Below are 15,811 nucleotides of genomic sequence, written 5' to 3' on the forward strand. Positions count from 1 at the left end.
CAGCTCTGCCACATCCCTACAGAGACAAGCCAGGCTTTCCTTTGGCCTCAATTTTCCCCATTAAATAGGGACAAAAACCATTCCCTCCAGGTCCGGCTGCTGAGAGGTTAAATGAGACAACTGGATGGAAACCATCTCAGCAGATGGAAGGGATCCTATGACCACAGTGTTCAGCAATTTACTGTCCTCTCTTGGGTTGTGCCCTGATTGTGTCTGGAATGTTTGCTTTGTCTCCCTGATTCCCAGTGAGCTGGGGGCTGTCTGAGCAGAGCTGGGTCTACCTCAGCCCCACCCCACAACTCTTCCCTTCATCCAACAAGTCATCCATCCACCCCACTGCTCCCCTCCACACCCTGCAAATCTTCCTCAGAGTCCACCACACACCAGGCACAAATTCCACTCTGGAGAGGACCCTGGCTAGGGAAGATGTGGACCCCTCCCTCACACAAAAAGGCTTCTGATGATTACTCATTTCTTTGTTTCTTCTTTCACTTTTTCCCCCACTATTTTTTTTACTCAAATAAAAGTGTTTTGAAAAGAGCTTCACTGTTTCTAGGCTCTGAAGTCAGAAAGGACAAAAAGGAAAAACATTTCCCCACCACCTCCATGGCAGTTTTCTCTGCAGGGAGACAGGGAGAGGGATGGGAGCTGGGAAGAGCAAGTGCTGGTACCCAGGACTCTGCTGGGCACTTCACTCACAGCCTGTTTAAGTTGAATTTAATCTCCCTACCAACCCATTTTACAGATGGGGAAGCTGAGGTTCATCCAAGCTCCTCCTGGAGACACAGCCAATTTATCAATGGTTTGATCTGTACCCAGTATGTGTGTACAAGGAAGCCTGGCACTTTAGTAGCCCCAGGATACCTTCTGTGACTCCTCCTCCTCGCTTGCCTGAAGCAGCCTCACTCACTCTGGGAGCCCAGCAGCAGCCAGAAGAATCTTAGCCCCCCTAGTGCCTTCTGCTCTCCCCTCTTACCCTTTCACCCACATCCCTGCAAAAAGCACTAGGGTGGGGTTGGACCTCCTGGAAAGCTGCAGAGCCCAAGGGGCTAGGGATCACCTGGGACTGAGTGCTGGCTCTACTATTCACTTGCGGTGCCTCCTGGGGCTGATGGCAACCTCCCTGAGCTTGAGTCTCATCCATGGGCCCAGTGATGGAGACTTCTCCCCAGGGTGGCTACCAGGCGGCAATAACAAAGTGCCTCACTTAACAAAGTGCCTCATGGCAGGAACACAGCAACTGCTCTAGAGACTACAGTTACAGTGATTACTATTCATTACCCCCGGGGTGGGGTCTTTGAGGCTGCCATACATGATCACGATGATCGTGAAGGCCACACACTGCTCAGAGGCACAACTTGAGGGGCCATGGAGGGCAGAAATCTCACCAGGCTCCACTTGCCACAGCTGTGGGCCCGGAGGAAGGCGACACTCTGCAGTTCACATGAAAGCTCCCAGAGCTGTCCCCATGCCTGCGCGGCCCTGGGGCTGCTGCCAGCAGGGGAGGCGTCCCCATGCCTGATGAAACCAAGCCTCGTCAGAATGCAGCACCCGAAGGTGTGCCCTGCACCTAAGGGGCCAGAGGGAGGGCACTCACCAAGCAGCTGCACACCCCGCGTGAGGCCATAGACGTCCACCAGGGCCCAGAGCGGGTCGGCCGTGCGAACCCCATTGAAGAAGAGCATGGAGGCCGAGTCATTGATGCGGTAGAAGACACGGCCCTTCTTGTCCACCCAGAAGGCGATGATGTTGCCCTCGTTGGCAAACTCCTCGGGCAGCGCCTTGGCCCAGAAGCCGCTCTGGGACACCAGGTCAGGGCAGGCGTACTTGGGCAGAGAGTCAGGGTGGATGCGCGACGGGTCCTTGCTCGTGAAGCCCAGTCGCAGCGCCCCGCTCCAGCAGCACTGCTTCTTGGTAATCTGGGCGGTAGGGGGTTGGCCTCAGACAACCCCCAGCCCCGCCCGGCCTCTCCCCCACCATCAGTGAGCTCTGCAGACCACCCCCAGGCAGACTCCCATGGGGAGTCACACCGCCTGGCTCACCCACCAGCTGGGCTCCTTTCCATCCCCGGGGAGCCTCCCACCAGTCTAGTGAGAGCTAGTCCCCATGGTCACTCTTCTCCTCCGTTCCTTCTTTGTCACGCAGGGAAGGCTAAGAAAGGAGTAAGGAGGAGGGAAGAGAAAGAGGAGGGAAGAGGAAGAGGCAGTAGAGAGGAAGGAGAAGGTGCAGGGTGTAGTAATGGCCGTTAGCAGGAAGCAGGGACTTGGGGAGAAAGTCCAAAGGTGCCCGGGAGGATGCAGTGATGGGGGCAGGGAGGGAGGTCCCACCTTCAGCCTGACTTGTTCGTAGATGAGGACTGGGCGATTACTGAAGGTAATGGCGTTGCAGAAGCTGGCCTGCCTCTTGACGGCCTTGTGGCTGAGGTCCATAAGGATCTGGGAGCCCTTGGTGTGTGGGTGGAAGAGCAGTGGCGTGGCTGGTAGTCCCCCGCCGGGCAGCACCGGCGGGCAGTGCTTCTGCTTATGGTGGCATCGGTGAGAAGTGACAGGGAAGGGGCCCCCGATGGAATCTGTAAAGGAACAAGCCACAGTGTCAGAGAATTTGACAGTCCAAGAGTTGGACCAGGGTCCCCTAGGGAAGGGCAGAGGGCTGGGGCATAAGCAGAAGTCACCCACTGCCCAGGATTTCCACCATCATGGCCCCTTTTCACCATTGCCACTTTCTGCCACCATTCTTCTCCTGCTCCCATCTACTGCTACTTCCCACTTCACCATCCACCACCATTTATTATCCTTCCCTTCATCCTTCCCCCATCACCTCCCACCAACAACTACCCTCAGCCTTCCCCCTCTCCAACGCCACCACCACCACCAACTACCATCTACTGCTCCTCACTAGTACTTACCACCATTTACTTTACAGCCTCTACCATTGTGATAAACCATCATTCACAACCAATGTCCACCGTTATTCACTGTCACTACCACCATCATTTATTTTATTCAACAAATATTCATTATATATCTGCTGAACACCAAGCCCTGACTTAGGCACTGAAGATAAGGCATGAAACACATACATGGGTCCTATCCTCAAGAAAACAACAGTCCAGGAAGGGAGATAAGACACAGACAGAAATTGCAGTACAAATAGCAGATAGTGATAAGGGCCAAAAGGGTGTACAGGTAGGTCACTTCTCAGTGAAGGCCTCCTGGAGCAGGGGAGGAGGAGGAGAAGGCATTGGAGCTAGGCTGACAAGGTTGGGCTGTGGTGAACACATGCCCATGGGGCTGCCACTGGAGACCAGGAATGTGCAGGAAGCCTCTGCAGCATCAGCCTCAAGGCCATGCCCATCTCGTCCCTCCTCCACAGCCACCTCCCTCCTCCCCAGGCTGCCTTCCTGCTTTACACTGCCTGTGGCCTGCAACATCTTAGACACAGGTGGGCCTCTTCACCCAGGCTTCCTAGGAACTTGGATCTGCCTCAAGAACCCCTGGCCAGGAGGCACTGCACTTTCTTCCATAAACAGGGCTTGGTTCAGAAGGCACTTTACAAACATATGAGGTTGGCATCCAGGAGACAGTGCAGAGAGAGGAAAGAACATGGGATGCGGGGCTGGGTGGCTTGTGTCTGTCCCTATCTGGCCATGTGACTTGAGGAAGCCACCTCCCCTCTACGGCACAGTAAGAGCCATCCTGTGGTTCAAAGACATGTATCGGCAGCACTAATGCACAGCCTTGGCAGCTGGGGGCTTGGGACGGGGGGTTCATTTCTCCTCTAAGATCTGTGTCCCATCTATCAGGAAGGACAGCCCCTGCCCATCCTGTCTTCTTGAGAAAAGACACAGAGGATGGAGAAGATGGGGGTGGGGAAGTAGAAAGCCACAGAATTTAACCAAGGCCTTCCGGGATGTTTCAAACTGGTCCCTCCAAGGCAGACACTTAATAAAACAGAAAGCTTGGTCAGCATCAGGCCTGCCCAGAGGCCTTCCCCTCCCTAAAGGGAGAGGAGGGGTTTCCAGAAATGGGATGGAAGACAGGGAGCGGCGAGAGAAGGAAGGAGGAAGCCTGGGAGCCGAGAAGGCCCAGACTTTGGTCCAGACTATGTTTGCACTGGTTTGCATCACTCTGTTTCACTTTGCATCACTTTGTATTTTTGCTTCCTCCTTCCCAGAGGGCCCCAGACACCAGAATCCACAGTCCAGAGCTAGCCAGACACCCTGACCATCGGCCTCCTGGCCTCTCTGGAGTAGCTTCCTGTGTGCCAGGCCCATGAGTTGGGGACAACACAAGCTGAGGCTCACCTTGCTCACTAAGGAATCAACAACAGTGCTCAGGGGCTTTGAAAGCCGCCAAGCGGTAAGAGCTGGAATTGCTCGGAGGAGACCTAGACACCTAAAGAAGCTAAGTGATCCAGTGAATAGTGCAGAGCAGAGGCGGCCATTCCAGGGAAGGGGACAGTTGAGGTGAGAGCAAATGGTGGCACTGGCTACAGGTGTCCTGCCTGGAAGAGATGCCCAGTGGGCTCAAGCCTCAGACATAGCTTGACTCTTGCTTTCAAAAAATACTGTTGGTGAAAGGTAACATTACACACTATTAGGGCTGTATATATATGCAGAAATTAAGGCATAAAGGAAGAAATATTTGCTGGGTGAATGGATACCAAATATGGTACATCTATACAATGGAATACTACTCAGTAGTGGAAAAGGAATGAGCTAATGATAGGATCAGCAACATGGGTGAATTACAAAATCATCACACTGAGTGAAATAAGCCAGTTTTAAAAAAATGCAGACACAGTCCACTGAACAACTGCAGGGCCTCCCCTCCTTTCAAAACCCTTCCTCTCCCTCTACCCAGCCCCTACAGTACCAATTCTAGGAAATGAAAACTAAGCTAGACTGATAACAAGCAGATTGATGGTCACCTGGGGATGGTCGGGGAAGGGGAGGGATTACCAAGGGGCAAGGGAACACTTGGGGTGACAGATGACGGATGTGTTCACTGTCTTGATGTGATGGCTTCAGGGCTGTGTGCATATGTCAAAACCTATCCAATCATATACCTTAAATACCTGTGGCTTAGCGTTTGTCAATTATATTTCAATAAAGCAATTTTTTAACCTGCTGAGCCCAGCAGCTGATGAGAGCCTCCCCTATGGGGCCCCCACTCCAGCCTCTGCTCAGAACCCATGGACCAACTGCAGGGCCTCAACTTCCTTCAAAACACTTTCTCTCCTTCCCACCTAACCCAGTTGCGGTCCTGGGGCCCGGGGTAAAGATCCAGAAAACACTGGCTCAGGGCAAATATAGTGAAAACACCCAGGGACTAGAGACCCAGGCCCTGGAAGAACTATCCCCCAGGTCCTCCCGTCCACGGGGAGGGTGTTGGGTGGGCGAGGGCAACACAGGCCCAGTCTCCCAGGCCTCCAGGCAGAACAGATGGAGAATGGCAGATGGGGGAACCCTGGTCCCTGGGGGCTGAATGTGCACCCAGACGTGTGGCCTCAAAAAGTCACGCTTATGAGCACACACACATACCTGTGAGCACGTGAAGGTAACCCAGACCCCGGGAGACATAGGAGGGAGACAGACTTATACCTGCCCTGATCCATTAGGCCAGGAATCATACATTTACATATGAACTGTACACACACATACTCATGTACACATGGAGGTGCAAGACGGTACACACAAAACACATCTACCGCACATGGACCACACACATCTATTAGTAATGGCAGCCATTCATCAAGCGCTAACATGTGCCAGGCTCTGAACTGAGAGTTTTCCATATACTTACTGCTTTCACCATCACATCAAACGTATGAAGTAGGAGGGACAGAATAAGCCCATTTTACTGATAATGAATCAGCCTCAGAGAGATTGAGTGGCCTAAGGTCACACAGCCAGCAGGTAATCTAAATGCAGGGCTTGGGTCTTAGCCATTCAGCATTAACAGCCAAGAAAGCATGGGTTTGGTATGCTGGATACAACTTTTAAGATGCATTTTAAAATATGGTCATAACTATATACAAACAGCTCACAAAAGTCAATAACAAAAAACCAAACCTAATAAAAAAAATGGGCAGAAGACCTAAATAGACATTTCTTCAAAGACGACATACAGTTGGCTAATGAAAAGATGTTCAGTATTGCTAATTATCAGAGAAATGCAAATCAAAAGTATAATGAGGTATCACCTCATACTGGTCAGAATGGCCATCATTAAAGAGTCCACAAACAATAAATGGAGAACAAGGAACCCGCCTGCACTGTTGGTGGGAATATAATTTCGTGCAGCCACTATGGAAAACAGTATGGAGATTCCTTAAAAAACTAAAAATAGACTTACCATATGATCCAGCAATCCCACTCCTGGGCATATATCCAGAGAAAACTCTAATTCAAAAAGATACATGCACCCCAATGTTCACAGCAGCACCATTTATAACAAGTAAGATATGGAAGCAACCTAAATGTCCATCAACAGATAACTGGATAAAGAAGTTGTGGTATGTATATACAATGGAATACTACTCAGCCATAAAAAAGAATAGAATAATGCCATTTGTAGCAAGATGGATGGACCTAGAGACCATCATACTAAGTCAGAAAGAGAAAGACAAATATCATATGATATCACTTATATATGGAATCTTAAAAAAAAGATACAAATGAGCTTATTTACAAAAGAGAAACAGTCTCACAGACAGAAAATAAACTTATGGTTACCAAAGGAGAAAGGGGGGGAGGGATAAATTAGGAGTTTAGGATTAGCAGATAGACATTACATATATAAAATAAACAACAAGGTTGTAATACATAGCACAGGGAGCAACATTCAATATCTTATGATAACCTATAATAAAAAATTATATGTATATATATAAATGAATCACCATGCTGTACACCTGAAAATAACACAACACTGTAAATCAACTAAATGTCAATTTAAAAAATTTTTAATATGGTCATAACTGACAAAATATGAAAAAATATTCATCCACGTCCCACCTAAAATCATCTTGTGCAGCACACAGAGGGATGCCTGGCATTCTACTACATTGCCTTCACAATCCACATGTGTAAGCCGCCAGAACACAGAAATGCAAACCGTGTTTTCATACGTTGCCCTCATCCATTACTGACAGGATGGCAAAATGGTGCAGCCAAGGTGGAAAACGGCGAGACAGTTTCTTGTCAGTTACACACCTACCATATGACGCAGCAAATACACTCGTGGGCATGTCCCCAAGAGAAATGAAAACATCTGCACGATGACCCACCCACAAATGTACAGCAGCTTTATCCATAATAACCCAAACCTGGAAACAACTCAAACACCCTCCAGCTGGCGGATGAGTAAAGAACAGAGTGCACCCACACAATCAACACTCCTCTGCAATGAAAATGAACAGAACTATGACGCAATAAGAAGGACCCTCTGAAGCACGTGAGGTGAAAGAAGCCAGACTCGAAAGGCTACATGCAGTCTGATTCCATTTGTACAACATTCTGGAGTTTGGAGACGAGAAGAGATGGCTCCACGGCAGCACAAAGGAAGTTTTTATGGTGACAGAAATGTTCTTTATCTTTTGTGGTAGAGGTTACACAGCTTAGACATGTGTTGAAACTCACCAAACTATGCACTTAAAAAGGGTGAATGTTAGTGTCTATAAATTATACCTCAAAAGCAGCAACGACGACTAACCAACCAGGTCTTCATTAAGACACAGGAAAGGGAGGCTGGAATCTGACCACCTCAGCACCTATCACCCCACCGCAGGCAGTGCCGAGGATTTGGACCATCTGACAGAAGACCTCAAAGCTTCGTCAGACCTGCCACTCTCAGCCTTCAGTTCCCTCCACTTCTGTGAAGAAGTGTTGCTGTTCCCTGCCCACTGTGGGTTTGAGGAGACACTTGGGCAGCCCCAAAACACCTTCACTGATTCCTGGGCCTGCCAAGTCTTGTGCCAGCCTCTTCTTCCCACAGTGTGGTCTCTACCCAGTGAGCCACCTCTGTGGGGAATGACATGAAAACCCTGACTTGCTGAGCATCTCCTACCTGTGGACCAAGGCCACTTGCTGCTTGGCAGGCCCCAACTGAACTCCTAACCCTAACCTGCCAGCCCCACCATGCTCCCAGGCCACAGTAGAGTCATTGAGTGCCCCACCTCCAACTTGCCAGTTCCATCTCAGAAATAAACATCCCTGGGCTCTGGCCCCTCCTGTCCTCCCTGCTTCCATGGCCCTGGCTCAGGCCCCATCACTTCTCTTTGAACAAGAGCCAGGACCACCACATACAGCCACGTAGACTCTGCCCTGTATGCCTCTGGGGCACCATTCTCATGGACTACAATAAGAATGATGACCCACAGAGGTGTCCAATGTGGCGGCCCCAACCCGGGTGATCACCACCCCTCCAACACCTGCTGTCCCTGCTTCTGCTATCTCCCTCCTCGCTCTCAGCTGGCATTATGATCCCAGAAGAGGAAGGAGAGAAAGTAAAGTGAGAATTAACCCTGAGCACAGCTCAAATGCCAAGGGCCAGAGGGGCAGCTTGCGGGCAGGGATTCTTACCTATACCATCCAGAAGGGCTCCCTCCCTGCAACTTCACATACACTGTGACCTCACAGAATCCCCATTCTATGGATGAATGAGTTGCAATTTCAGACTGGTTAACCAACTTGGCTTGAGGTCACATAGCAATTAAGTGGCAGAGCTGGGACCTGAGCCCTGATCTCCCAATGCCATGTCCAGGGTCCTTCACCAGGCTCAGCGTCTAATACCAGAGCTCATTTTCTCCATGAGTCCAAGACGGCAGGCATGGTGGGGAAAGGCTGCATGGAGAAGGTGTGGACCAATCCCAGCCAGGGGAGCAGCCAAGCAAAGGGCCTAAAGATGCAGGCCTGTGAGCTACACAGCTGCTCGCCCAGTGGCCAGTGGTCCTGGGTAGAGTCCCAGTCTCTCCATCAGCTCCCAGCAGAGCTCCCGGGGAGGCTCCCCTTAGAGACAGGTTTACAAGCTTCCTGGGAGCCACAGTGGGGGCAACCCCCTCAGGCGAGGCTGCTGTTGACACAATGGAAACTCCCCTGAGCTCCCCATCACCCTCCCCTCAGCCCATTCCTTCTGAGCATTTATGAGCTGCCAGACACAAGCCTGGCCAGCCCTCCGGGTGACCTTCAGCCAGCGCCGGACCACATTCCTGCCTCTTGGTGTGGTCCCAGGCAGAGATGCCGAGACAATGTAGCCTCCAGAGTGACCCCCCCCCCTACTGCCCCGGCTCAAGCTCTGCCCCAGAACCATTCTGGCAGAGCCCTGGATGCCCAGGCTGGGTTGAGCTGGGCTGCCAAAGAGAGACAGGGAGGGAGCAATACCAATGACAATAACCAACCTCTATGTGGCTTAGCAGGCAGTGTTTTCATTTTGCCCTCAGTGCCACTATGACATTGTGGGCCTCCAAACCCAACTGTGAGACCTCATTTTTCTCATCTGTAAAATGGAGATCATGGCAGACCTTTATGAGGTTAAAGAGGTGCTATATGTAAAACTAACTCAGTCATTAAAAAGTCCACAAACGATAAACGCTGGAGAGGGTATGGAGAAAAAGGAACCCTCCTACACTGTTGCTGGAAAGTAATTTGGTGCAGCCATTTTGGAGGACAGTATGGAGACTCCTTAAAAAACTAAAAATAGAACTACCATATGATCCAGCAATCCCACTCCTGGGCATATATATGGAGAAAAATATAGTTTGAAAAGACAGATGAATTCCAATATTCACAGCAGCACTATTTACAATAGCCAAGACATGGAAACAACTCAAATGTTCCTCGACAGATGACTAGATAAGGAAGTCGTGGTATAGACACACAATGGAATACTACTCAGCCATAAAAAAGAATAAAATGCCATTTGCAGCAACACTGATGGACCTGGAGATCATCATTCTAAGTAAAGTAAGCCAGAAAGAGAAAGAAAAATACCTTATGATATAACTTATATGGCAATCTAAAAAAAATACACAAATGAATTTATCTACAAAACAGAAACAGACTCACACATAAAGAGAACAAACTTATGATTACTGGGGGGATAAAGAGGGTGGGAAGGGATGAACTGGGAGTTTGAAGGAAATGTTAGGTATCTTGATTTTGGTGCTTTCATAGGTATATACATCTATCAAAATTCATCAAATTGTACAACTGAAATATGTGTAGTTTACAGAAAGTATACCACAATAAAGTCATTTAAAGTTTTTTTAAATAAAATAAATAATAAATTAAAAAACAAACCCAGTAAGTGGCTGTTATAATGGTTATTAATGATTCTGTTAATATATATTACTAATTAATCATTGTTAATAATAACTATATTTTTATTGTTGCAACTGACACCCATTTGTGCTCTCTGACACCTCTGCTCAAGCCACTTCTCCTGCCCTGTGTATCTTCTCTCCCAGCCCCTCCTACACCTCTCCAAATCCCACCTATATTTCAAGCCCCAGCTGGATTCCACTGTGTTCAAGATCAACTTGCTCTGGGCCCGAGGACCTGAATACCAGGGCTGGCATGATCATTTGCATCTCCAAAGAGGCAGGTTTGTCTCACTTTCTGGATAGTACAGCAGGGCAAAAAGCAAGAGCCCTGGAGGCAGGAGGCCCTGGGTTCAAAACCTGGCCAGGCCACAGACTTGCTGTGTGACTTTGGGCAAGTTGCTTCACCTCTCTGAAACTTAATTTCTTTCTCTGTAAAATGGGGTCATCATAGCTGCCCTGCCCACCTCTCCAGGCAATTGTGGGAACCCAGTGAGTTCATGGGTGTGAAAGAATTTTTCAAAGTTTAACACCTGATCCCAACATAAGGTCTTATTTTCTCTTGTGAAAGCAACAACCACCACCATAGGAAAGATCAGTTCCTTTCAGCCCAGTGGGAGGCTGGACTCTTCCATTTTAAATTATCCCAAACACCCAAATCCCAGTTTGCCAGGCTTGTACTGATTTGGACTACTTTACATGCATTCACTGAACAGGGGTTCCTCTGGGGGAAAGACTTGAGAGATGTGGGAGAGCCGGTGGGAAGGGGCCTTGGGTGAGAGAGATGATTGTAAAACTGTGCAGATGTGAACTTCTCTGGGTTCCTCCAAGTGGCCCACCTCCCTCACCAGACTCTTGCCTCAAACCTGGCCCAGGCCCATCTCTCTGCTGGGAACCATTCCTTCCTCCTTCCCAGCTATAAGCCTGCCTTTTCCTAACTCATCCTGGGGACCTTGATTTTAAAGCCCACTTTCTCCCAGAAGTCTCTCTGATCCCTAGACCAGTCCAGGGATCCCACATGCCCCGAACAGAGCCTCCATCACCCAGGCAGCCTTTCTCAAATCTGGCTCCTCCACAAAATTAAGCCCAAACGCCTCGAGACACCCACTGTATGCAATGCACTGACTTGTCTTCTTCACACCCGGAATGGTCCTGGGCACATGCGATCCTTGATGGAGAGAAAAGAGTCACTCAGATCATCTTCTGTGTTCTCAGTGCAGCTTTATGGCTAGGAAAGGCTGCAGGCTTATTTGTGTGTCTCCCTGATGGACTGTGAGCCTCCTGAGAGCAGAGTGTTGTTCTTTTTACTGCCATCTCCCCAGTGCCTAGCTCAGAGCACACAGCAGGCGCTCAGTGAAAGCAGTTGAATGAACTGCCACTGTTCAGTTCTTCAATCCACACTGATCAATAACTGGCCATTGTGCAAGGAGCACCTACTTGGTGCCTTGCCCTTTCTGGTGTCCTGTGGAGAAATTAGAGAAAAAGGAGACACTAAAGGGACAACTTCCTTCACTGCCAGCACCAGGTTCCCACACTGCAAGCCTGACTACAGCCCTGCCTGCTTAAGAACCTTCAAGAGCTCCCCACTTACCTGCAGGAAGGAGAAAAATCACAAGATTTGAGTCACCAGATGCCTTTCATGTACAACCTCATCTAACCCTCCCAACCCCTGAAAGTTAGGTATCTGCAGTTAGCAGCCTCTCAGATGCCCCAGAGGTCCCCATATTCACCTCCTGGCAGTCATGCCATTTTTTAATCCTCTCCGCTTGTGTGTGGAGTGCACCTAGCAACCAGCTTCTAACAAATTGTATCCAGTTGAAGTGATGGGATATCACTCCCAAGACTGGGTTATAAAAAGCCTTTGGCCTCCATCTTGGTTACTTTCTTTTGCCTCTCTCAGGTCGCTCCCTCTGGGGAAGCCAGCTGGGGTGTGGTCAGGCAGCCCTGCGGAGAAGCCCACGTGGGAGGGACCAAGGATCACCAGTCACCATGGGACTTGGAGATGGATGTCCCTCCAGACAAGCCCTTCAGATGAACCCACAGCCCCAACCAACAGCTTGACTGTAACCTCCCGAGAGAATTCAGGCTGGAGGCACCTAGCTAAACTGTGTCAAGATTCCTGACCTACAGAAAATGTGACATAATTAAATGTTTGTTTGCTGTTTTCAGCCACCAACTTTTGGGTCATTTGTTACACAGCAATATAGTATCACTTAGTTCCATTTTATAGATGAGGAAACAGAGGCTCTGAGAGGCAGTAACTTGCCCAGGGTCACACAGCTAGTAAGAGGTCTGCAGATCTGTCTGGCTCTGCAGCTGTCCTCACTGGGCCCCAGCTAGTTGGCCAGTATGCTTGGTTCCCTCTGCCCTACATGAACCCTCCACTCCATCCTGGTCAGTTTCTCCATGGCCTCTGCAGCCCCCATGCATTCGGCTTTGTGGTTTAGGGTTAGGGGCCATGTTAGCACCTGATCATGTGCTATGTGTACAGCAGGTCCGGCTGCTCCCTGGAAGACTGAGTGAGTCCACAGGGACGAGGTGGGCAAAGGAGAGTGGGCAGGATGGGCACCCTCACTGCCAAATCCATCTCTACACAGAGCCTCCTGCTCTCATTCACTCTACAACCTCCCAGGCTCAGACATTTCCAACAGCCAGATGTGCAAATGAATGTGTCTCCCAATATCCTCACAGCAGGGAGGGAACCAGACCTTCTCCTCCCCTCCCCCATCCCACCCCAAGATTCCAGAAGGGAACTCCAGATGGTAACTATTCTGAGTTCAGCTCCCTGTCCTTGCCTTCCCAGTGCCCGCCCCCACCTCAAAGCCCCCATGTCAGGCCTGAGAGAACGAGAGGGAGCATGGCTCAGTCACACACCACACAGACCATCTCTCTTAGTTTCCCTTACACAAATCCACACTCTCTCCTTTGCACATGTGCATACACAAGCAGCCAGTGTGTGTGCCTAATGTTGGACACAGCACCCAGGGAATGCTCTGTCCTGGGGGCCCACCAGAGCTGAAGGAGGCAGAAGATGCCATCTTGGTCCTTAGAGACAGCCAGACGCATGTGTGTGTACACACCTGCAAGCACACACTGGCCTGGAGGAGCCTCTGTGGAAACCTTCACATCCATTTACAGAGGGCTTACTGTGGACCAGGTGTACTGCCCTTTATGCCTGACCTTATCACCTGCAACTTATGGAAATGGACAGTGAGACTCAGACAAAGGGACTGATCCAAAGTCACACAGCCAGTAAGAGCAAAACAGGATTCAAACCCACCAAGAACACCCGTCCGCTCCCTCTCCAGCCTGGCCTGGCCTGTTGCCCAGCTGAAGGCTCATGTTTTTCATCCCATCTGCACCCCACAGGCCTCCTGCAGCACCAACTGCCATGTGGTCCAGCAGCCCAGGACCCAGACCCCACATACTTCCCTCTTACTCATTGACCAAGTGTCTGCTGGGTGCCACTGGATGCCAGACACTAGGCTGAGTGAAGAGAACACAGAGATGGATCAACCTGATCCCTCCTCCCCAGGGCCCACAGGCACGAGTGGGATGTGGGTGCGTATGTTACATGTGTTCACAGACACAGCTGACAGGTTGTAGGGAGCTCACCTTGGCCTAAGCCTCCAGAGCAGCTGCAAGGAGGCAGGCGGCTCCTTCTGTGCTAATCCCAGGTCTCCTAAATCCCCATGATGGCCTCCTGGCTGCTGCCTGAGGGAGAATTAAGGAACCCAAGGAAGGGAAGCGGGGAGTCAGCTGTGCAAGGCCTGGCTTCCCTCTGGGCCACTAGCTCCATGACCTCAGTCGGCCATTTCCCTTTCTGAGCCACAGCATCCCCCTCTGTGAAAGGACAGTGCAGGAATCAATCTCTCAGGTCCCTACACCCCAGCATCTGGGGTTTGTTGGTCCAGACACCAACCTGGGGATGACATGTATGTCTGTGTGTGTGTGTGTGTGTGTGTGTGTGTGTGTGTGTGTGTGTGTGTGTGTGTGTGTGTGACATCCACAACAGGTCTGTTCCTTGCCCTGGGGGGGAGCATTAAAGGAGGCAAAGGAGGCAGGGAAGGGAGGAGATAGGAGAGGAGGGGAGGGGAGGCTTCCCAGTATTTCAGCCACCTCCCTCCATGCTCTCCCCAACCCCCATGCAGCCCTCAAGACAGGGAGCAGCTCTGGAAACCTGCCTGATGAAAGAGATCAAGTGTGTAACTGCCGAAGCCATTTTCCAAATGAGAATTAATTCCTCCCAAGGGTCCCCTGCCAGGCTGGTCCCAGAGGAGCCCGACTCCTCACCAACAGCCCCACCACACACACACACACACACACACGACTCATGCAGAAACACTAAACACTGATATCTACGGAATAACAGTACTATGAATGTTGCTGTTCACATATGGAAATACAGAAACAATAACACTGTCTCTTAAATACGACACAGATAAGTACACAGTACGTGGGTTCACACCCAGAGGCCTAACACACAGACGCGCGATCCGCAGACACCAGAAACATAAACAGCCAGGACACGTCCACAAACACACAAGCAGATAAGCCCACACAACCCCTCACCTCTCGCTGTAACCCAGCAATACCACATCTTCAGCTTGAACCAAATCAAAGCCCCAAGGCTCTTTGTGAAAATACAACGGGGAACTATGTAACTATGTCCTCAGGAGTCGGGCTGCAGGACTGAGGGCTCCCCAGGATGAAGCAACCCCCCTGCATCTCTTCCCATTTCTCCCAACTCACCTCCTAGAAGGGGGTGACACCAGAGGCACAGGTGTGGGGGTGTGTAGGCATGACACGGGTGAGGACATTTGAGGACATGCATGCAGGGGTCCTGGCTAAAGGGCTAGGTGGGCACTGACAACCCCGACAACCCCTCTCCACAACCCCCAACTCCTGTCGCCTATTGGTGTGGATGAGAGGCTGAGGCAGGGGCCAGGGCCAGCTTAGAGGGGGCCCAGCCTTAGGAGGGTGGTCCCGGCAAAGGGGTGGGGGCCAAGGCATATGGGGCATTGGGTTAACATTCACCAGTGGCCACCCATTTGATTAGCACTCACTCAATGGCTAGAGTTCTCGGTGCACCCCAAGCTATCCTCCTGTCCCCACTGGGAGAGGGAGGAATAGAACCCTGGCCTCAGAATGCCTCTCCAAGCCCTTTTGGCTTCCCCCACATTAAGTCCTTATTCACAGTGTCTCCAGTGATCCTCATGATACTCCTATGAGGAGGCTACTATTATTAGCCCATTGACAGATGAAAAAACCAAGGCTCAGAGAGACACTTGCCCTTGCTACCACCCACGTCTATCTACTCCAGAGCATCAGCTCTTGACGGCCACATGCCATCTCAGGGAGTCTTGGGGTCCTCACTCCCCTCTGAAGCCTGTGATCCAAGGCAGCTGGAGGACAGTGTGCTGCGTCCTGAGCCTGTGCTGAGGGCCTCTCTGTCTTCCCAGGCCACGGGCCTGCCCAAGTCTGACTCCAG

At 50.5% G+C, this 15,811-nt stretch overlaps 1 protein-coding gene across 7 annotated transcripts in view; it reads right to left on the reverse strand.

The window, feature by feature from the left end:
• The window catches only part of NEURL1 (neuralized E3 ubiquitin protein ligase 1), a 70,467-nt gene that overhangs the window by 15,526 nt on the left and 39,130 nt on the right, over positions 1-15,811 (reverse strand). For 2 of the 7 annotated variants that reach the window (XM_074373686.1, XM_074373688.1), the window contains exons 2-3: positions 2,328-2,569; positions 1,598-1,919 (exon numbers count right to left, since the gene is read on the reverse strand). In XM_074373686.1, the coding sequence (XP_074229787.1) occupies positions 1,598-1,919; positions 2,328-2,569 (564 nt within the window). Of the gene's footprint in view, positions 1-1,597; positions 1,920-2,327; positions 2,570-11,428; positions 11,783-13,935; positions 13,955-14,892; positions 14,937-15,072; positions 15,802-15,811 lie in introns of those variants that run through there. The other 5 variants (XM_074373691.1, XM_074373690.1, XM_074373687.1 and 2 more) reach the window with 5 other exon arrangements.

This window comes from Camelus bactrianus, chromosome 11 (assembly GCF_048773025.1).
Source record: "Camelus bactrianus isolate YW-2024 breed Bactrian camel chromosome 11, ASM4877302v1, whole genome shotgun sequence".
Classification (NCBI taxonomy): domain Eukaryota; kingdom Metazoa; phylum Chordata; class Mammalia; order Artiodactyla; family Camelidae; genus Camelus; species Camelus bactrianus.